The following is a 23,858-nucleotide window of genomic DNA, read 5'->3' as shown; positions in this document are numbered from 1 at the left end:
ATGTTTTCAGTCCAAACTTGGCCTTCAAAAGGGAAGGTTCCCAATCCCTGGGTTATGATTTACTTTTTCCAGTATATTTGGAGATTAATTGATTGTACTTGTACTAATGTGCTATTTTAATTGCAATGCTTTTGTATTTTTAATGTTACTTGAACAATCTGAACACTTCCACTTTGTTTAATAATAAGATACAAACTTTAAAAAAAAAGTTTTATTATTATTCCAATGTTCCAGTTTGTCTTTTCAAAATATTTCAGGGTACAGCTTTTGACTCTTTGTGTTGTCAGAAAGTTTAAATTGTGCACATCAAACTTCAACATACGGTAAGGTGTGACATGTTTTTTCCTAAAATTCCGACAGGGACAAATCTCTTAAATGACAAACCTCTGTGCTCTCTGTTGACAGAAAACAGAACTCTCAGACATCAAGAATTAATTAATCCTCAGCTGTGTTGAGGCAAACGTTGGGAGAGAAACTACATATAATTTGGACGATATCCTCTCTCTCTCTTAGCATTGGTGCAGGTTACTAGCACAACCAATCCCTGTCTGCCATTACCTGAGTTGCCATGGTAACCCTCCCCCAAAAAGAATTTATTTCAGGAAGCAACCCATCGGCAACAACCTGTGACTCTCTCTCTGTCGCTCTCGTTCTTTCCCTCTTCCTCCTCCGTCTCGTCATCGCGCTACCCTTTTTACTCCTTTCACACACTTCCTGCTCCTCTCTTCTCAGGCTGTCTGTCCACATATAGTGTCCTATGCTTTCTTCCTCCGCCTCGCTCCCTTTCTGCATTTTATCTGACTGTCCCCTTCCTCCTCATTTGCTGTCATAGTCTGTCCATATTCAGCCACTGGGTTAGTTCATTTGTAGCTACCACCAGAGGAAATGGTGCATCAGGCTCCTTCACTAGGTTGTTATCTGTACTCATGGCTGGAGCTGCGTGTGTTTGAGGGAAAAGTACAGCGTCTGTACACGTGTGTGTTTCTGCATGCATTCAGAAGTGCAACTGTGTGTGTGTGTATGTGTGTGTGTGTGTGTGCGTGCGTGCGTGCATGGGTGCTCGCGTGTGTAACCGTTTGTGCCAATTATTTCATTACCGGCTGACAGATTTCTCTTTCCACTATTACCGCTCCCCTAGCCACAGGCACCAGCACAAACCCCAGCAGTCACAGACACACAAACACACACACACGCAAGCTAGCACACAGCAACCAGTTAAAGTCCATCAATTAAGGAGGCAATTTGCTCAAGTGGTTCCACCTGGGCTAAAAGGCAGGTGGGTGGCTATGCTCTGTTTACCTATCAGACACTATTAGGGCCGGGATGTTGCTGGTTTTACTTCTGTCCTGCCTCCATGATGTCAGCTCTGCATTTTTTTTTTTTTTGGTCTGCCTGCATGTCTTATAGGCTGTGTATGTTTGTGTGTGTGTGAATGACTGAACGGGAGATTATGTCAAGTGTTCGTGATAACTGGAATGAACTGTATCTGTCAATGGGTGGCAACCAAATGACAGATGATGCTAACATTTTGCGGATGCTGTGTGCGTGTGTGTATGCATGTTATGTGTCAGGTTATGAAGCCGCTGACATCTAGAAGTGGTAGCTGACGCCGCTCTGTCCACACACATCCCCCGTCTTTGTCAAGATTTCATCAGCAATACCTTGAAGTGTGTGTATACTGTTATTTTTGTGAGTGCTTCATTGTGGACTGTGTGCGTGCGTGTGTGTGGCCTCTGCAGCAATATTTCATCCTTTCTGGAGTCCCCTAAGAACCTGCGGCACTCTGTGTGAGTGTGTGTGTTTGTGGCGGTGTATGCATATGTATTCATGGCTGCGTGTGTGTGTGTGTGTGCATGTGTGCACATCTACACTCGCTCCAAGCATTTATTCACTATCATGGAGAACAGCACGTGTGTGTGTTCTGAATGTATGATGAAACTTCACATGCACAGAGGCACACACACACCATGCCACACACTCACACAGTCTGTTTGATAAATTAGACTTGGAGCTACAGGAATTTGCTTTGCAATGAACTAAAGCAGCCACGAGATAGTCCATACAGTCTGTCAACCTCCGGTGTATACTTGCAGCCCCTGCATATGCATATGCTTGCGTTTGTATTTGTCACCCCACCTCTGCATGTTAACTTAACATGTGCAGATGCCTGTGGCCTCGACGTTTATCTGCAAGAAACGGAGAGCCCACGTGTTTACATACCGACCTCGCCGTACCAAAGCGCTCAGAGGCACGACAGAAAGCACGTTCAGGAGGTAAACCGCACCGACAGGACCTACATGTCAATGCTTCCTCTCTCCGTTCGTTTGATTTCAGGCAAGGGCGTTCTGTTTCCTGCATCCCACAAGCCCCATTTCCTTTCTCATTGGATGTGGTATTATCCTTGGGCTTATGTGGCAGAGCACAAGATATAATTTATTGTCTGTTCAGCAAGGCAAATGTGCAAACCTGGCATATTTCATTTGCTGAACATATCATTATTAAAATATGATTTCCCCCCCACCTCCTTTTTTTTTGTTTCGCACTGTGCGGAGAAATGCTATCTGGGGGATATCTGATTCTTGGCCTCACTGTGAATTTCTTGCCAATAATATATATAAAATATCGGAGGACGGGCAACCGCTGTGTGAGGAGGGGAGACTGGCGAAGTCAGTGTTATGAAAGGGGAAAGCACAGTGGTAAAAGAGTCAGACACATTGATGGATATCAATGCATACCAAGTAGAAAAATGTGCATTACTTCTCAGATGATGAAACACCAGGTTTGGGAAAGCAGTGACCCTCCTCGCCCTGCTTAATACATACATACAATCTGAGTTCAGGCAGCTACGAAGTCCAGGCTGCTTTAGCACCCATAGCAGCAAATACCCATCATGCCTTGTAAATGACTGTGTACACAGCGTGTATACTATATATGCATTATTTTTATGTGAAGAATGTGCCTTTAAACATTCCCCAGCAGCAGCACTGTAAAGAAACAACACGCCATGGAAGAAAGCTTTCTGTATTCATGAGTTTGGTTTTAACAGTCCCTGCAGGTACAATAATGAAGTTCCTTTCTCCCATGTGGAATGGACCGTAATGATTGTGATGAAGCAGAATTGCTGGCTGGTTTCCTTTTTTTCTTTCTGCTGTTGTATTGACAGAGCTGTAAACATAAGCATAAGACTATATGTCGCTGTTACGGCCCTAGCAGGGCTAGCAGTCGCAACGATGTAACTGTAAAAAAGAACTATTAACAGATGCAGAGAGCGAGGCCAAGCCTGGAAAAAGATGCAAAAACAGGCTTCAGTGGTTGTTTGAGTGCCCTATTTGAAGTCTATTCTCTGATATACAACACCTTTGCAAAAAGGTTCAAACATTTGGTAAAATGTGAATAAAAACAGAATATTACAGTTTGTGAACTGTTATTAGATTTAGGTATTTATGTAGAAAGAACACATAAAAAGTTGAAATTGGGACATTTTGCTGTTTTTTTTTAATAGAAGGGCAAAAGGCTGAAAAAGTTATGTAACGTTTAAAAATACCTGGTGGAACTTGTCACAACAAGTTAGCTTAATTAGTAATACAATTAGGCAAAAAAGCAGCCTCCCAGAGGCTGAATCTTTCAGAAGATAGGGTTTTACAACGCTGTGAAAGGCTGTGTGGGTCAGTGCCAGAAACACTTCCTTTCTGGACCCTGCCTCTTTTCGGACGGCCCGAAATGAAGTACAAATCTATCCTGCGGTCGGACTAATCAAAATGTGAAATTCTGTTTGAAAATCATGCATGCTACATCCTCCAGCACAGAATCTGCCTTTTTACTGTATGATACATACAGGTTTTGGAGCGCCACATGCTGCCATCCAGACGTCGTTTTGATTGTTGGGCGTGGTTAGACTGAGCTCAGTGGGACAACTTTAAAATACATTCTGCTTCACTAGTGTGGTAGATGTTGTTTATATGTTAAAAATGGGTCAATTTTGCCTGTTACTAGGTGGTTGCTAGGCATTTATAATTCAGGTTTTGTGAATATACGATGTTGCTGTCATGAAATGAAAATGATAAAATGCTATTATAAGGTGTCAAAGGTGCATAAGTGCTAAAAACAGGCTATCTTAGTCTCTTGATGGGTGGCTGATTGCTCAACTCCTGATAGCGTGGGCGGAGCTTGTAGACAAAGTAACAAACACACAGGCAGAGAGAGATTTATTGTGTAATAGTAAGATATCCTAAATGAAACAGCGGAGGCTATGAACAACTAAACAAGAGTGGGGACATTGAAGTTTCTCAACTAAAGAAATTGTTCTGATTTTCCAAATAAGAAAACCCAGAGAATGTTGTTCTAAAAAGACATGTTGAGAAACTAAATGAAACCAACCAAATGAAAAACATAGATCTATTTGTTCAAAAAACAGCAACTTCATCATTACATTATTTGATACAGTTTCTGTTTACTATTATCATCTAAATATGGTTTTAAATATTATATATTACATTTTAATTATATTTTGTTTTATTGGATTATTATTATTGACATTTTACAACTTAAAAAAATCAGGATTACAATTGAAAAACCCCAATTTTTTAAATTTTTATCAGCTGAAGATAAGTCTCTTTATAAGTTATAAGTTATTTACACTGTGTAATGGAGTGGCAACAGGTTCCTTCTGCATTTAAAATTCTTCACAACTGGAAGAACAAAGACAGTTCCAGTGAGTAAACAAGCTAAAGCATGCGATCATTTGAATAATGTTATTCAAGCAACCTGCTGGATTACAGTTTGACACCGCAATGCTTGCCCGCTACATCAATTATGTCAATGATGATCACCGTACGAGCAGCAAACCTGATGACTTATCTTGCATCGTTGCATGACTAACATCCATGTCAGCACCTTTCTCGCCGCATGCTTTAATGCCATTAGAAGATAAATGAGTGGCACTGCTTGTTATGACCCGTAATGATATGGTTTGTCCTTTACAGTGAGCTAAACCCATTTTCTTCTACTGCGTAAGAACGGGAATAGGAATTGGAACCCCACAAGCAATCTATTCAAGGGTGCAACAAGCTAAGGGGATGTGACGTGCCAATGTTTTTTAGTGATTTTCATTATGTGTCATTCTATTCTAATTCATTTTCAATTGGACCATAAGAGCTGCTGCCGTAAGCAGTATAAAAAGCAGGAATGAACGAGGGAGGATCTTGTTTAGCTGCAAGACATCCTGAGAAAGAAAATAATGATCTTTATGAAATTGCTTTAGACACAATCTGACAGCCGAGACAAAGCAAGTGGCTGGCCCTGTTCGAATCGATAAAGCCTCCATTAGTTTTCTAAAGAGTAACATGCAATTTGTTTCGGTGGAGCAGCATAGCATCAGTAATATTCTGCCCCTTTGACACAAAAAGCTAATGCACTATAGCCCGCCTAATGTCAGATTAAACCTACATTTCTGTCAGATGGAAATGGAAAAACGGTTAGAACGCAGCGGATCCATAAAGCATGACCAAGCCTGTTATCGCAGACACCAAATTTGTGTCACAATGGCCTTGGGGGCCAAGCTTTCGTGAAGACAGAAAAAAAAACCCTAGTTTCGAAATCCATTGACTGAATGACTGTGATCTCACGCACACAGAAGATCAAACTTCTTAAGCAGCTATCGATCGGCTAGATGAACAGAGACACGGCGATTGATCCAACCTCGGGATGACCTCATCGCTACCTTTGACACAGCAGGAAGGCACAAATAGAAAAGGCAGAAGGGTAAGCACACTTCTCACCCATCATTTCCTAAAGAATGTGTGGATGTATCACTCTCAAGCACCCTGGTGGTCAGGGAATCAATAGTCTGGAGAGTTGGCCTATGAATAAAATGGACAGGCTCAGTTCCCTTAAATCAGCACTCTTTCAGCTCGCACAGTATATCATGATGAATCCACTGACTCGGGTTAGATCATCCAAGGGGCGGGACCAGCTTCTCTTTGAGAGATGGTCATGATGGACATGTTGCCAGTGTTGCAAGAACAGACCCACAGGAATCCGCCCTCCTCTGAGGAAAATGCTGATCTCAGAGGATCTCTCTCCCACCAGCTGACAAGTCGATAGACAAATGGCTCCGCTTGCCTCTAACTTCTCAAACTACTGGCCCTCCTTCTTCTTGTCCTACTCCTCAGTTTGGGTGTCTACTGCCAAACACTCCACCATTCACTTTTATTTTATGCGCGTGCAAATGCACCCATGATTAATTTATACAGCCAAGCTCTATTAGATCGAAGTGACCAGGAGACATTCTGGATGAGGTTTTATTCAAAGATGCAGCCACAGTTACTTAAACCATTCAGCTCCTTTATGCTGTTCACCACTTTTTACACCCAAGAGCAGCACAACCTAACAATCTGTGCTCTGTGGCTTCCTGATGTGTGGCCATAATTTAACATGTGTGGCACACTTTTTTTTAAGCACCAGCATCTTTATTACACTAATGTGCTTGGAAGATGTTTCATCGCATGTCCTTGCTGATCCAAGGTTTTACAGAATAGCTCAAATCTATGTCTTCAGGCTTGGATTGGTAGGGCCTTGGGGAGTTTTACACGGCACTTCATGGGTGGAAGGGCACGAATGAAGTGTGTAAGGGCGATGTCTTTCTGACATCGCTATTTCCAAAGGCCGCTGAGTGTTTCCAGTAAAAAAAAAACGGAACCCTAAGAGGATCCTCGCAGCCAGCTTTTCATTAGAAAAGCCAACGCCAGTCGTCCCACAGCTCTGCCAAAAGGCAATCAATAGGACTTTTGGAAAACTGGGTGCAATAGTGCACACTTTTTACTGTCCCACAATCAATAGGAACCGTGAAGAACAGTGCCATGAGCAAACACACACACACAAACAGATGAAAAGTGGCCCTGGACACAAGGCACAAGGGGCTTGTTTGGGACCAGGCTTAGATTACCTTGAAAAAAACCACCACAGGCTTCTGCTGCAACTGTGATTGACTCACAGAAGTGATTTAATTAACAAACCCCTTAACTAATGAATCAATTAAGCAATTGATTAATGCGCGCCACCCCTATGGATTACAGCTGATACTGACCATTAAAGATAAACTGTGTTCAATTTAGAGCAGTTTACAGCAGATTACATTCAGACAGACGCTCCGCTTTTACCTACGTACCCCATGGCTGTGAGGGATTTGAAATCACCAAGGATTTGCCAAGTAAAACACGGTGATTGTGACACTGCTTCTGTATGCTGAAGGAGTATTACTGCAGCATTAAATACATGCATATTATCTTTATCTCACTTGAGCCTAAAGCTGTGCTTCGGGGCTAAGTTCCCTAAAATCCTTCCTTTCTGCAGATTAATAATAGATGCTTAAAAAAAAGGAAGAAATACTTAATGACTGCACCTCTGCTGCTGGATCTCAAAATCACATTCGAGTGGGAGCTCGTGCAGCAGTTCGCCCTGGCCTCCACTCTAATTAAACCATCGGCAGGTTTTAGATGCAGGTGATAGCTGGCAAAGCGGCTACGCCTCTTAAAGGCCGTGCCTAGCGCACATTGTGCATTCTGCTACAGTGGCACAAACAGAATTAATATTCAGATGGAGAAATGAGACACGGCATCCGCAGATGGCACGACGAAATTGAATACTTGTACTGAAATCTCTGCAGCGATAGGAGGAAACTGGAGGACAAAATAGCACGAAAAGTGGAGGGAAAAAAAAAACTGCCGATATAAACAACAGTTGTGGAGCAGATCTTTAGTATGTTACATAACCATCTAGTGTTTGACAACTCTGGCGCATAAAACCGATCACGCTAGGATTTTTTTTGTCATGCAATCAGTTTAATTTGAGCAAAAGAGCTCGACGTCAGAGACAGGGGTGTCCTGCGTTTCAGGCAGTGATGTGAGTTTTGAGCACATAACCCCCGACTGCAGACTCATGGTTTGTTCATATGTTTATTATTACACTATTACACCCTCTCTTTTTCAACTGGTGTCCTAAGTGACAGGGCTCCCCTTCCTTCACGGGCCACGTGCGTGCATGACACCGCGAGTTTGCCACCGCTTGACCCGAATCTGCCTGAGGCTGCTCCGAGCTGAGCCTCCACAGCACAGGATGTCATTCTAATCCACATCTTTTTGTTTGGAAAAAAAAGAGGATACCCTTCACTGTGCTTTTTAGAGCACCTGCTGTAAATGATTTTGGTTGTCTGACATCGAGTGCAGTGCATTCACACAGACACACACACACACACTGTATATCTGTCACTTTGGTCCATTATGGCTCACTCTGTGGTTTTACCTGAAGATCAATAACGGCAGTTGTTAGGCAGCCTGGTGGTCTGTTTGAGGGAGGTGGAGGACACAGAGAGGCCACTGGGCTATGCAGACATGAGGTTTTTATGAGTGCTACACCTATTCAGCTCCTCTCCTGTCACAGAGACATTTAATCTTTCATCTTTTCAAGACTTATTCATTAAAAAAACTAACTTAAATAAGAATAAATGGTTTGTGTGGGTATGCTTGCAAACGAATGTGCATCTAAGATCATTTCGATCAGAGGTCTCAAACATAAGATCCGGGGGCCAGAATCAGCCAACCTGGTCCACATCTTTGAAAAATGTGACAGAGAGCATCGATTTCTGACTTTTTGCTGAATTTTCCATACATTTACCATACTATACATTTCTCTCTTTTATTTAGCACTGCAGCATTTCTTTATTATGTAGAAAACCACACAATGAAAGCTACTGTTATTTTTTAAATTAAATGGAATTAAATGTGCAATTAAACATCTTTCTCCTGACAGAAGCTGGTTCGGCTGACTTGAAATCAGAGTGGGATGTATGTGGCCCACAACGCTTTAGATGTTTTGGGAAAACAACCTTCTATATGGCACCATCCATGGCACAGTTACATCAAGGAGAAGATGCAAACTAATCATTCAAGATTATTCAAATTTGTCTTTAAGGTTTTAAAGGCTCTAAAGCGTCCTCATGAACACTTAAAGAGAATTTTCGATAAAGCCACTAAGCTCTGTTCTTGTACACCTTCACAATGTTACTCCAATACTGAGAGCGAACAAGCCAGTGGTGTTTTAAAGAGGCTGCTCTTTTTAGCTTTAAAAGCACACCACAGATATAATGGTAACATATTATGCAGGCCATTTTATTACAGCGACTAACATGTTATTTCACGAACTAAACCTTTCACGTGCCTCGATGGTCCCGGACTCGCCGGGGGATTTCTGCACCAGGAGCTGTTCTGCGAACCTGTCGGACCCTCTATTGCCATGTGACAAATATCTCAGCCAATAAAGAGCGAAACGGGATTCGCTTCATTGTGTGAATTATTGAAGTGGACAGTGTGAGAAATTTATGGCCCAAAATTCATCCACATTCCGAGTGCATAATACGTTTCCAATCCCAAACCCAAGCCTCTCTGCGAGCGGAGATCCTGTGCCACATTATGCAAGAGGGCTGACGCAACGGGGTGTACAAGCCCCCCAATCTTAAATGCATATTTCTGCTCATAGTGTGTTCAGCTTCCTAACGAGCTGACACAGAGCTGGCGTATTCTTTCTCCATGAGCCCAAATCACCATCTTCAATCTGTAGTTGGCAAGCTCACAATCACTGGTATGAAAATAACTCTCTTGTTGACAGGCTACCTTAAATAATATACCACCTGCATGCACATCTGTACAGCCAGCTTCAGCGTCCTCACGCACTGAAGCACAGAGGAGGCGATCAATCCGTGACATGATAGAGAGGAGACTAAAAATACTTCTTCCCCCCCGCTTTCTTTTGTTCTAATTCACACTAAAAGATGGTAGTGTTGGACAACCCCGATGTTCTTAATGAAAGAATATGCAGGCCGAGACTAAAAGGCCTCTGTTCTTTTTTTAGGTCCCTTGTGCATGCCTTTCATTATCCTCATTCCCAAAAGACTGTCGCTAATGCACTCCTTTGAATTCATTTTATCAGTTCGTATTATTAGGCCTCAGAGCAGGCTTTGACCTTGGCCATTCTTGTAGCCTAAAGTGAGCATATTCTCACCACTCCTCTCCCTCCGTCTCTCTGTGCCACATTTCAATAAAGCCCAAACCGAAATTAAATGTGGCCTCTTGCCAGAGAGTGACCAGCAGACTTCCACCCCCCCCACCAGAAAACTTAAAAGCTATTCTGTGTCAAGTTAGAAAGCACAGGAAAACACGGGCTTAGGGGAACGACACCTCAGCGTAAAAAGCACAACATGATACAGGCAAACAACTCGGCGGTGAAGGTCAAAAATATTGCCTTGCCAGTCAACAAGCTCAACAATGCTGATGGCCCGAATCTAATGAGATCCCCTCGCATCAACACGGCCACAAGCAGCATTTTTTTGTACTGTTAGGTGGCCACACAATCCTCTTTTTGACCTCTGTGTAAGGCCAGTGTGCCACAGTAAATTAAAACTCCAAAGGGTGGCTTTGGGACATGTGCCAGTACAGAATCCTCAACTCCCCTTGCTTCAAATTTTTTGGCTGACAGACCTATTTCTCACCCCTCACTCCCTTTACTTCACTATGGCTGGACATACTCCTACCCAGAAGCAGTCATGGACTCACCACGGCGAGGGAAGTGCTTGCTGCTGCTTGACCCGAATATCTGCCCAGGGCTGGAGGCAGGGAGGGCATGGCGAGCCATTCCAAGCCTTCGCTTTTCAAAAATCACCACAAAGGAAAACCCGTGACCGTTCCTAAGTGCCAAACAGACCCTGCTCGCCCCGGGGTATACATGTGTAAGGGTAGTATTAAGAGCTGTTTTACGTGCCAGCTTTATGCAGTGCAGTAATTCCCCCAGCTTACACCATTTGACTTTCATAAGGAGTTTGAGCAGTAAGTGTGCTCAACCTCTGCATGAAAGTCTCCCCGCAGACAGATGTGATTTGTGTATATCGCGGTGTACTGTAGGTGGAATTAATGACCGGTTACACGGAACAATCTCCCACACTGAGACATCGGCTAAGTTGTGATTCATTAAAGCATTCACAGCTGAATGTCAGCAAATGGAACTCAATTAATTAACCCACCCACCCCCCCAAAAAGGCTGCACCAACTTCCCACAATGCAGCCACGTCTGCAGGCTGTGCCATCCAGACAGCATGGCAGCAATGACAGACACACAGCAGCCAGAGCAACAGAGAAGCTGGGAGTTGTGTGACCGAGGGTCTGAATTGGAATTGTACCCGACTTTCGACTCCAAAAAAAGGGGATCTGAAAACACAATGTAAAGGCGAATGGAACGACATTAGAACCGCTTGACCTCAATGTTACCCTAAAGCTAGACTCTAGTGCCATCTATTGAAAACGCTTAAAACAAATCAGTATCTCCATACAGTCAACTGCTTTTAGTGGTACTTTTTTTTCACCCCCTCTTCCTTGAGCACAATTCTTCCTTCTCCTCTGGCATTCAATATTGGTTAATCGAACATATTCGGGTTGATTACTTGTAGATGAGCAGAGATGCAGAAATGCAGGTGGGATAGAAATCACAGCAGCGCTTGTGCGCCTCATGCTAATGAATTTGCTTTTGTGCAAACTGGATTGGATTCTTCTTTCTTTTTGTGTATCGGAGCCACTTAAGAAAATGGGATATTTGATCATGTTTGAATATGTATATATACGTATTTGTATTTTTTTAGCGGAAAACTTCATATAAACTACACGGCAGAGGATGGCTCTGTAACAGATCAGATTGAGGGGGTAAATCGGTGGAGTTCGGTGTGATTACCTTCTTTGAGCAGGCGGGAGTGGATAAGGAGAATGAGAAAGCAGCAGATCGCCGCTCCGGTCAGTGCCCACGCAACTCTGAGCAGCTGCATCCTGGCGTGGGAAGGTTTTGTGGCGGACCGAGACAGCCGTGCAAGCGGGAGAGAGAGAGATAGACGCACACTCCACCTCAGCTCACAGACACGCACTGCCTCATATTCTGTTGGCCATGGAATGCAGCTTTCGTGCAAAGAAAAATGTTAAAATTTTAAAAATAAATAATGAAAAAAATCCCCACTTGATAGTCCGCTTTAGATGTGACACAGAAGGAAGGAGGATGGGATTCCGCAAAAATAAGCGCGCTCGCTTCGTCGCCGGTGCGTCAGAGTGGTTTCCAAACAGAGGGGCGATTAACCCCAAATCACCGCCTGAGCGGCTGGCATCTTTCCTCACACCACTTCTTCTTCTGCTTCTTTTGCTCCTTCAGGGGTCTCTCGCTGGCTTCACGGGAGTGTCGGTCACGACGGGTTCAGGAGAGCGGGCTGCACCCCTCGGTGTCTCCGTCTATGAGTGCGCACGGCGGTCCACGGCGTTGCGGCGCGCAGATGATCACCGCTCTCCGCTGCATGTTACGCACATCTCTCCCACTGCCTGAGAGACAGAGGCGAACACTGCCAACCAAGTCGCTTCACAGCCTCTCTCTCTCTCTCTCGTTTTCCCTCCCTCTCTCTCTCTCTCTCTGTCGCGCTGTCTCTCTCTCTTTCTCCCACTTTTTCACCATATCGCTCGGCCGATCCGTCACTTTCCCCCCGCCCCCACTCCACCTCTCAACCCCCGAACCCCCGAACCCCTATTCCTCCAGTCCAGTGCAACTCTTGGCATTTTACGCACGAGAACGATACAGTTTCATAAACTATGCATCTCCAGGATATTCCCCGTTCAGAAAACACCCCAATTCAAAATCTAAGATTAAGAGGCGCTGTGGTCAGCAATTCTCCCCCAGCCTTCTCTGCTCAGGTTCTTCCCATGCATCCTCCCATCAATCATGTAGCAGATTAATAAGAAACAGTTGCGGCCAGGTATGTGGGAACATCTTACTTTCTGTCCCTCATACGTGATCCACTGTTTCCCCCCCCCTCTGCTTAGCTCCAGGTTACGTCACAACTCCCCAAATAATCTCCTGCGGGTTCAAAGCAGAAGACATTCTGCTGCTCTAAGAAAAAGAAAAGACGCTAGCCTCAACGAATAAATAAATAAATAATAGTGATCCGGGTATATTTTCTGGCTAAAGAGGAAATTTAAAACTGCTGATTTTAGTTTTGGAGCCTGTACAAATATTTTTCTTCTTTAAAAAAAAATGCACAGGAAATTGTGCATACCTCCATATTAGTCAGACCTTTTAGATATTGGAACAGGCAACAGGTTTGGCTAGTTAGCTCAGCCTCAGGCTTTTTTTTTTATAAATCATTCACCGCCCCCCACACACCCAACAGCAAACCTATGACAGGTGCAGCCTAAATTCCTCTGATTAAAACAATCTAAACAGCTGATGCTGTTGCAATTTCTTAACAAACAATACATTTAGTCCCCTTTTCATCATTGGAGCTTTGAATGGGTATCATGATCACGGGAATGAAAGCAATCCAGCTGGAGGATGACCAAGGCTGAATGGCCACACAATGGCACGTGTAATCCTTTACCCTAACCCCCTCTGCATGGCACAAAAAGCACTGCCATTGTTTCAGTTTGTGTGTTGTCGCAGTCTGCTTTTCGAGGCTCGACCGATGTGGGACTTGCCGAGTGATGTGAAATGTGAAATAAATATTCATTCATTTATTTATCCGCTGAAGTTTAGTCTGCCATTTGGGAGAGAGCGTGGCCAGTGTGCACACAATAACCCATATGGCCGCTCAAGTGATCACAGCATCTGAAAGCAGCGTCTCCTCCTTGGGGTGTTTGTACGTTCCGTTCCCTGCATCTGTGTATTTATAATTGAATCACAATGACACGGCTGGAGAAGTGACAGTGCCACTCAAACCAGAAAACCGTCATTGCAGTGTCAATAAGGTTGGCCCCTGCAGTTACTGCTACTAATTAGCTGATAACAGTCTCCGTTGGCTGAAATGTGTGCCAGACTCTGTGTGTGTGTCTTACCACACGCGTGTTTTTTCTTTCCCTACACCGCCCAGCCTCGGCAACTGAAGCCGTGATCCATCCATCTACTCCGTGGAAAGCAATTAACAGAGACTTGACCTCGACATGGATTTGGGCTGAGGAGGCTGAATGTGTGCCCATGACAGTGTGGGTGTACAAAGCCGCCATTGTCATCGGCGGACTCGATACAAGTCTATACTCCCTGGAAAGCGCAAATGGCTAAATCTAACTGTGTGTCAAGTTAGACAGCTGGATGTTCCGAGACAGAGTGATGGTTTGATCTGTCAGAGGAAACCAATTACAGCTGTTCACGAGGTTGCCATCTTTATGCAACCCTGACATCTCGCCTCGCACGTTTGAACCACACGCAATAACATCCACCATATGTACAGCGCTAAGAACAGCTTCTTTTTTTTTTTTACTACCAGTTTAAGGTGGCACCAGCAATTTGCGTAACTGTGAGTAAATATTTAGAACATGAAAAGAATTCAGCTGCGCAGCTTTTACATCAACCAGCAATTAGGCTTTTGTGTTATTTATAAAGTAGAAATGTGCTTCTCCACAAACTCTGGAGCGAGCAGCTGAGGCTTCAGCTCACTCACTCACTCAGCACGGAACAGCATCTGCAGGCAGTGCATCCATTTGTACAGTGCGTACAGTAACTCAAATAAAACAGCAAGAATGTTGATGGAGTTCTGCTTCCTTCACATGTCTATCCCTTTTTTCAATTTTTTCTGTAGGGTTTTCTAAAAACCCAAGAGTGACTGGAGTTTATGAATATATAAAGCAGTTCAAGTAAGTTTTCACATGTACAATTATATTTACTCATAGTTAATGTTGTATTATGTGAGTCAGAGATGCTGTTTTCATTAGCGTGCAGAAGCTGTGCTGGATCCTAGATAAAGCTCTACTTTCCACGTTTTAAAAATCCTATGGCACATGGACCTCGATGCCAGCAGCGATTGTGTTCATTTTCCAAACATCGCTGTAGCATATCTGCCAGAAACCAACCTGAATTAAGATCTGCTAAAACACCTGATGCCCGTGGTGAGGGAGGGCATATTTTAAACATTGTGCAAGCAAATGTATATATGGCAAGATTTTTTAGGCTTAAAAAAAAGAAAAGAAATATGCATATGATCTCTTACACAGATGTCATTGTCTTTCATACTGCACCTTTTATCTCCAGGACTGATTGTAGACAATAGTGTTAGCGGAGGAGAGAGATATTTAAGTCAAAGGCTAATGTTTTGTTGACCCATCCATCTACCCCAGGGGAAACAGCAACTGCAAAACTGATATTTTACTTCCTCTAATCAAAATGCCTACTGCAGATTACCCTGAAGGTTTCTTTTATTGGACATCATCAGAAATGTTTCTTTCGAAAATTCATGAATCTCCTCCACAGCCTGTAAACTTAAACTTTGTATGTAAATTGGTGGAGTTCTGCTTTAAATCAGCTTTCTGTATTGTTTCTTCTTTTCCTTATGCCCTAGAAAACGTTGCACATTTAAAGAAGGTGAAAAGCATCAAAATTACCATAAAGCTTTGTAATAAAACACGCTAAACCAATATGAGAAAATACAGTATATTCTCTTTGTCTGCAACAGAAAAGCATCCAAAGGCACAAGCTAAGTTATAGTAGATCATCCTACATGATTATTACTTACTAATGAGCTTACTGCTGTGGGTTTCAAACTATATTTAGCAGCTCTCCCATAATTAAAAAATATATTTTAATACACTCACATATAGATACACTATATATAGACAGAGTATAAACTGTAAGGATTAATATCTTGTGTAACAGTTGAACTTTAATTTTGTCACCCAGCACACAGGGTCTCATCTTTTTTGCACTACTTCCTTAGGGATCAACTGTTCTGTCTAGACACTATTATAAATCCCTGTTAGGCAGTTTCTTGCATTATATGCAACTCCTTTTCTATATTACAAAGAGATAGCAAAAATGTTTTGAGATATGTTTTGGAATACTGAAATCTCCTTTTTTTTTTGTAAATTATTAAACAATTTCCTTCCTCTCTATCCTCACATCACCCACCTACACTGCTGCCACGTCTCCTCTCTCACTTTCTCCTTCTCTATATTGCCACCCCCTCACTGCTATGCTTTTCCTTGCCAAGAGCCAGGAGAGGCGTTACTTGCTTTGTCCTCTGTACAGGTCACTGGCTGTATGCCAAACAGAGCCCATGCCAATAAAAGCCATGAGTAATGGGCTAAAACTTCTACATTCGCTGTGTTTCCCATTATTTCCCATGGCCAATAAATCTGAAGAAGGGCTTAATCAAAGGGAAAAGCTGGAACATACGGCCCATGCCCAGTAGGGTGTTCAACACAAGGATTCTTACAGTTTAATCAGAGATAAAAGTTGAGGTGGCAGCCACCAATAAGGCTTTGCTTGTGACCCACTTTGTCTTCTGACAGGTGGAGCCATTATTGTTTCGGGAGATGAACACACTGCTGCTGTCATGCAACAAAGCTGCCTCTGGGCCTCTGAGATCAGGTCGAGTCTTAATAGAGTCCCCGAAGAACTTAATAGACAGGTAATTGAATAAATGTTGCAAAATTCATGAATTGCTCAGTGAAAAATCAAAGTTTCAAGGCAGAATAGGGCAGTCTAATGTGTCTCTCAGCATTTTAAACACATGCCAACCAAAAGTGGCAGAGCCAAAAAAGATTCTTGCTGAAAAGAAGATATCTTTCTACACAGTCACTGGGATGGTTATCAGTATTATTCACAATTACATAGTTATGCTGTAACACCTTATTCGTAGCATGGTATATCCATCACACTTCTACACTTTCCTACACTACAAAGGAAAATAATTTGTTAGCTGTGGTTAACAGGGTAAAACTGTAGCTATACAGTATGAAAAGCCTTCACTTTAAAAAGCTGGCACAAACCATACCTCCAACTCTGGAGAGACCTAAAAAAAGCTTTCTAGCTTGGATACAGGAAGGGAAAATACACTATAGACCAGGGGTCGGCAACCCGCGGCTCCGGAGCCGCATGCGGCTCTTTAGTCCTTATACTGCGGCTCCGCATGGTTTGGGAAAACAAATTAGAAGTATTTAGCTGAAGTGCATTTTATTTGTGTTTAGTTCTTTTTTAAAAAAAACTTGTAGTTCTATATTGGAAGATTGTTGTGATTTTGAAATATAAAAATAAAATTATGTATGTATGTATGTGTGTATATATATATATATATATATATATATATATATATATATATATATATATATATATATTTTTTTTTTTTTTTTTTTTTTTTTTTTTTCATCGCTCAAAATAAGCGTCACACTCGCGGAAGCCGGTGTACCCGCCGAAACGCCGTGCATTTATCGAGACTTTCAACCCCAGATAGGCCAATTATGGATCTTCGGATCCACATTATGTCGGCAGCTGTTCTCCACCGTGAACTATGTTAAAAACAAACACCGCTCACGCCTCACAGATGACAGTTTACAGTCCTGCGTAAAGATGAAAGCCCCGATTTGCAGACGCTGTGCGCCGAGGTTTGGGACCAGAAGTCTCATTGTAAACATATCACTGCAGACCCGACGATGTTTGCATGGACATGCTTTTCAGCATCTCTTTATTGACCACTTTTCACACACGGTTGATGTACGCATACAGCCGGCTGTAGCTTTTCAGCTCACAACCCGACAACACAACAGCAGAGAGCGCACAGACTTTAAGGCGGCAAGGCGCGATTGCGGGTGCCGCTCAGGTGCGTCCGACTCCCATTCAGCTGCACTGCAGACCACGCCCCGCCACACACATTAACCAGGTAAAATAGATATTTAGGCAGAATTTTGCAAATATCTATTTTTTTTAGCAACATAGTGCTTTTTTTCCAATTACTTTTTAAAAAGGTGGCGGCTCACAACAGTTTTTGTTTGCTACATGGATCATTTTAGTTCAGCTGGGTGTCTTTCCTTTTGTTATATTTCTTTAAGAGTTCAAAATGTGTTCATTACATAACTAAAATGTAATTTTCTCTGTAGCACTTCATGGATTTTATAAGCAACACACCTTAGTTGCTCTGTGGATTCTTTTAAAAAGCAGTTAAAACCTTTCTGTTCAAACAAGCCTTTTGTTGATCTACGTATTTTATATTCTTTACATTATTTACATTTGATCTTTTACATTGTGTATAATGTCTATTGATTGTATTGTTTATTTTAATATTTGTGTACAGCGCTTTGTGACTGCCTGTCTGTGAAAAGCGCTTAATAAATAAACTTTACTTACTTACTTTAGTTGTTCACACAAAGCATAAAGGTAAAAAAACAATATATACAGTGTTATCTTCATTTTAGATTTCAAAAAGTATTTGCGGCTCCCAGTGTTTTCTTTTGCGTGGAAACCGGGTCCAAGTGGCTCTTCGGGTGTTAAAGGTTGCAGACCCCTGCTATAGACAAACAAAATGCTAGTTTTTCAAACTAGCTTGTGCTAATTAGTTAGCCGACTTTTTAGGAGGATTAGTTTTTAGAATTAGCCCATTATATTTTCCATGACTGGATTTATGTGGAATGAAAACAAAAATCAAATACTAAATGGTGTGCAAATCAGCATGAAAATATTTGATTTAAAGAAAATAGCCAGGGGGAGTAATATTAGCATTAGCGAAGGTTATTTTGGATTGTGTTTCCAGCTAGCTTTATTTTAGGTGTTTTGCTTTAACTGTTGGGTTTGCTTGTATTCTGCAAAACCTATCCATCTATGAAAAATCTGGTCTTGGCCAACATATAAAACCATAAAAACTGCACTTCATGGATCACTCAGTGTGTGAGAATGTGCGATTGATTGATTGGAACAAATCTCTCCATGGACATCTCCAAAAGTTGATTCTGTTCATCTGGACGTAGCGTTTTGTAGGAGAAACGTTTCATCACTCATCCAAGTGACTTCTTCAGTCTCAGCTGACTGCAGGTTTCCCCAAATCTTATAAACAGTACATTTGCATTTGCACCAGCGGGTTGAGGATCGAAGCCAGAAACTTGGAGATGTTATAGGTGACAGAGTTGATCATGCAGACAATCGGTCTTAAAGGTGCACCCTGTTTATGTAGCGGCCAGGGAGGCAGAAGAACAGCACATCAAGAAGGCCCTGAGTAAATGTGGTTATCCCAGCTGGACTTTTGTCAAAGCTGGAAAGGCACCTAAAGAAAGCTCCAGCCGATCCAGGAGAGAAGGACAACCGCTGCCCAGGCGAAAACCTGTAGTGATCCCATATGTGTCAGGAGTATCGGAACAGTTGCGACGCATTTTTTCTAAACACCGGGTCTCTGTGGCTTTTAAACCCCAAAACACGCTGCGCCAAAAATTGGTCCACCCCAAGGATCGGGTCCCCCGACACAAACAGAGTAACATAGTGTACGCTGTTAAGTGCCAGGAGGATTGCCAGGATTTATACATCGGGGAAACCAAACAACCTCTGGCGAAGCGGATGGCACAACACAGAAGAGCTACCTCGTCAGGCCAGGACTCTGCAGTCTATTTACACCTACAGGCCAGTGGACACTCTTTCAACGATGAGGATGTACACATCCTGGACAGGGAGGAACGCTGGTTTGAGCGCAGAGTCAAGGAGGCCATTTACGTGAAAAGGGAAAGACCATCTCTGAATCGAGGAGGGGCCTAAGGGTACATCTTTCGCCATCTTACAATGCTGTGATTGCAGCCATTCCCCAACTCTCTGTGAATGGTACTCATGGCCATTGTGGCTCAAGAGTTGGGAGTTCGCCTTGTAATCGGAAGGTTGCCGGTTCGAGCCCCGGCTCGGACAGTCTCGGTCGTTGTGTCCTTGGGCAAGACACTTCACCCGTTGCGCCCCAGGGTGGCTGTGGCTACAACGTAGCTTGCCATCACCAGTGTGTGGATGTGTGCGTGAATGGGTGAATGACTGGATATGTAAAGCGCTTTGGGGTCCTTAGGGACCATAAAAGCGCTATATAAATACAGGCCATTTACCATTTGATCAGTGGGTTTTGGTCAGTGGTTGTTGATCAATGGTCATGAGAATTTGCATAATTAAGATTAAGGAACTGACCTCCCAGCCCATTGTTCCTTCAGTGGGCTGGTTTCAGTCATTATGCAAATATACTGTTTATAAGATCGGGGAAAACTGCAGTCAGCTGAGACTGAAGAAGTCACTTGGATGAGTGACGAAACGTTTCTCCCACAAAACGCTACGTCCAGATGAACAGAATCAACTTTTGGAGATTTACTTTCCTGGATGATTGAGAATGCATCAAGACATCTCCATGGACATGCGTGTGAATGGATGAACGAGGCTTGAAGTGTAAAATTGGAGTGGTCATCAAGACTAGAAAAGCACCATATAAATTCCTGCTCAAGATGGACTGGAGGGCTTCTCACATGTTTTGGGATCAGACACAGCTTGTCCAAAGAAGAGAAAATCACCCTAGTAATGACAAAGCACTTTTAAGATTTTGTTCAAATAAAAGCAGGAAAGCCACTACATGTTTCACTTTGCTTACTGTCAGTCACACTGACACTTGGGGAAAGAATCCAAGCATCTGTCAAGAAGTTACCTGTGAGAAGACCCCCACCTTAGATATCTGTCCTGTTTTTGTCTTAATATTTGTGAAACATTTGTTATTTGTGAAACTTCACACCATGAAGTTTGTGTGTTTTTAGTAAATATGTCTAATTTCACTCATTATGCAACTCATGAGGATATCTAACAATAGAAACATCTGAGGTATAAAGATAAAGATAGCACACACATGTCTATGACAGGTTTATAAGTATTCTTAAAGAAAAAATAGAAAAAATACTTTTATTACTTTTTCTGTTCTAATTCACTTTTGTTCTTGGAGAACATGATATCCTTGCTGAGCCTAATCAAAAAAGAAAATGTTTCAGTGGTTTACAGAGCACGCACATTTTTTTGGAGCGTTCTGTCAAGGTTTTCTGCCTACTTTCCATTGCAGTCAATAATTGAGTAACCTGACAGGAGTATTTTATTCAGCTGCACATTTTTTAGTCATTGCATGTATTGCTTCTCTTAGAATTTCATCTCTTTAGGAGCTTTTATGAAAACAGTATGCAAGGAAAATGAGCCACGTTCGACCCACATAGAAATCATTATATGTTGTAATTTGATACAGGAAATGGCATATTGATGGTTTAATCTAAACATCTTAAACGTTTAACATGATTTTAATTAGAAACGGTGTCACCCACACAACTAAGTTTTAACAGTATTCATGATTAAAACTCACGCACAACATATTTAATTAAGTCGTGTTACCGGAAGCCTGACATAGTGATGGACTCATTCTCTTGAGGCCTCTACTAAGCTTCTTACATTTCCTGTAGTGAGACGAGAAAAATAAGCAACGAAAAGGCATCTCTATTGTCACCTCCTCCCAGTTGTTCCTGGTCAGATCCAGGTGTAATTCTGGTTCATCCAGCTGTGTATGTCAGACACTAAAACACATGAAAGCCTGTTTTTCCAATAGTCAAATTTGCATAGTCATAACCACAGTAAGGGTGTTAAATAGATACATGAGTTGATGCAATTCAATGTTTTTTTATAGCCCCAAATCACAACAACAGTCGCCTCACAGCGCTTTATGTTATAAGGTAAAGACCCTAAAATAATACAGAGAAAACCACAAAAATCAAACAAACGAGTGTGAGCAAGCACTTGGTGACAGTGGGAAGGAAAACCCCCTTTTAACAGGAAGAGACCTACAGCAGAAGCAGGCACAAGGAGGGGCAGCCATAAATTAAAACTGAAGTTGATTCAGTCCAGTAAACCGAACTCCAGTTATAAAATGGCGCTTTCTTGAACATATACTCCAGCAGAAAAGATCAATCATGCTTAATATTTGGGGTAATATAGCAATATTTATGTTCTGTATAAACTCCTGGAAGTACTAATGGTGCTTTCTTTTAGCTTACAGTGGTTCCTTTACGCAATTATGTAACATTGTGTTCAATAAACTGAATGACAGCGCAGACGAAGCGCCCTAACAACAGCAACAACAATACCATCTTTGGTTTACAGTTTAGTTACTGCCCAGTTATCTCGAAATTAAATGGCAAATGAAAGCAACAGCTTTGTCAATTAAATATTTAACACAGAAGTATCAACAGCACCAAACACAAGTGTATCTAGCAAGTGTTTTAATTGTCCACAGGGAGAGTTGTTGGTAATGATACCCAGGAGACAGATTAAAAACCAAATGTGCCTGTGTCAGCATTAAAGGTTATTAGGATCAGGTGTTCCACCTGTTTTGTTTTGGATCTATTTTAGAAGGGTTTCCATTGTGCACAAACAATGTAGGTAACCTGGTCTTACACAAATAACAGACACATAAAAAAGACAAATAAAATCAGGATCAACATGAGTGACAACTCCGTGACTTCTGTTTCTAATACAGTACTTGCTTCTTTTTTTTAAATGGATGTGTAAAGATCATTAGGATTGCCTTTAAAAATTGAAATCTTCATAAAACTAAGCTCTGTTTGCACTGGATAATTATTACTTAGGAAACTGTAGCAAGTCTCAGTGGTCATCACCTTTGTCAAATTTAGAAGTAGTCCCATGCAAAGCAGCATGTTTTCAGTTTGAGGTTGTTGGCAAGGGGTTTTTGGTTTTGTTCTGGTTGTCTTCCAAATTATGGAGGTTATAATAAATTAAAACTTAAATTCTAAGTGAAAGTTTGGAAAGCATTGGGTAAGCTAATGTCAAATACACAACACGGAGACCCACTGCATGACGAGCAAGTTCAGCTCCACCAGAAAGCCCAAATGATGTGGTAAAGAACATTTTGTTTTCTTTCTGCAGACTTAACAGATATTTCATAGCAACGCATTTTTAATTATTAGTGACCAGTAAGTTTCTAAAACACATCTGTCATCATATTAGTAATTTAAAAAAAACAAAAAAAAAAACAGTTTAAGCAGCGTATTCTCATTTCTGTGAATCCAATTCACACACGAACGCTTCAACATGTTTGGAAATAAGACTCTTAAACAGCACAGCACAAGTGGCACTACACAATATACAACAGTGTCCAATATATAAATAAAATTGACAGCATTATTAACTGTCTTAATCTGTTTCAGTTTTTAGCCAAAAAAGTGCCATCACTGCTAAACTGTTGTAATTACCGAGTCCTGGAACGGCAGCTCGCATCAGTGTCAAAACAGACATCTCTCTGGGGCGGACTTCGGTTCACTTTCAACACGAGCACTTTAGGAGGAAAGCTGACTTCATCATTTAAATATTGATCAACTTTTGTAATGAGGATGTCATATTCAATCTGTTACCGTGTAATTAAAAATCAATATTCTATCAACTTTAAATGAGCCGCTCTTTCTGTGTTATTCTCGATTGACTGAAAGAAAGTTAATTGACTTGAGTCTCAATTTTCATACCAATCTTCCACGTGGGGAACATCGTCGCTGGTTTTAAATGTGGTCAAAATATCTTGTTGGCGCATTTCGGAACACATCACTGAGTCTCTGGCAGGGAGGCAGAGAATAATGGATGAGCTCTCAGCATACAACAGCCCATTCACCTTATCCATAGGCAAAATTAAAATCCTCCTGCAATATGTGACTTATTCTGTATACATATCAGTCCAGTTAATTTTGTAGTAACTACACCGATTTTGCATTGTAAAATTACGTCAAACCTGTTTTTTATGTGTTTCGGATCATTACTGGACTCTTATATAGTATTTCAATGCGTCTAAAGTACATTCTGAATAAATGATGCACAGCCGGCTGCTACAGGATGAAAAGCAATACAACGGAAATTGAAAAGCAGCAATAGCATTAAAGCAGGGGAGGCTGTGGCCTCTCTGGCCAGAACAAAATTCAATTGTGAAAATAGAGTAGATAATGATAATATTTGGTAGCAGCATTGTCTGGCACGAGTGAAAAAAAAAG

General features: G+C 41.9%; 1 protein-coding gene across 5 annotated transcripts in view; it reads right to left on the bottom strand.

The window, feature by feature from the left end:
- tafa5a (TAFA chemokine like family member 5a) overlaps nt 1–23,858 on the bottom strand; it is a 158,050-nt gene that overhangs the window by 95,565 nt on the left and 38,627 nt on the right. For 2 of the 5 annotated variants that reach the window (XM_031758541.2, XM_039600729.1), the window contains exon 1: nt 11,770–12,549. The exons of the other annotated variants lie outside the window; for them this stretch is intronic. In XM_031758541.2, coding sequence (XP_031614401.1) covers nt 11,770–11,860 — 91 coding nt within the window. In that variant the 5' untranslated portion in view covers nt 11,861–12,549. Of the gene's footprint in view, nt 1–11,769; nt 12,550–23,858 lie in introns of those variants that run through there. 5 annotated transcript variants of the gene reach the window in all.

The sequence above is a fragment of the Oreochromis aureus genome, linkage group 17 (genome assembly GCF_013358895.1).
Source record: "Oreochromis aureus strain Israel breed Guangdong linkage group 17, ZZ_aureus, whole genome shotgun sequence".
NCBI classification, from domain to species: Eukaryota; Metazoa; Chordata; class Actinopteri; order Cichliformes; family Cichlidae; genus Oreochromis; species Oreochromis aureus.
Note: the sequence above shows the minus strand (reverse complement) of the source record. Positions and strands in the feature narration are given on the sequence as shown.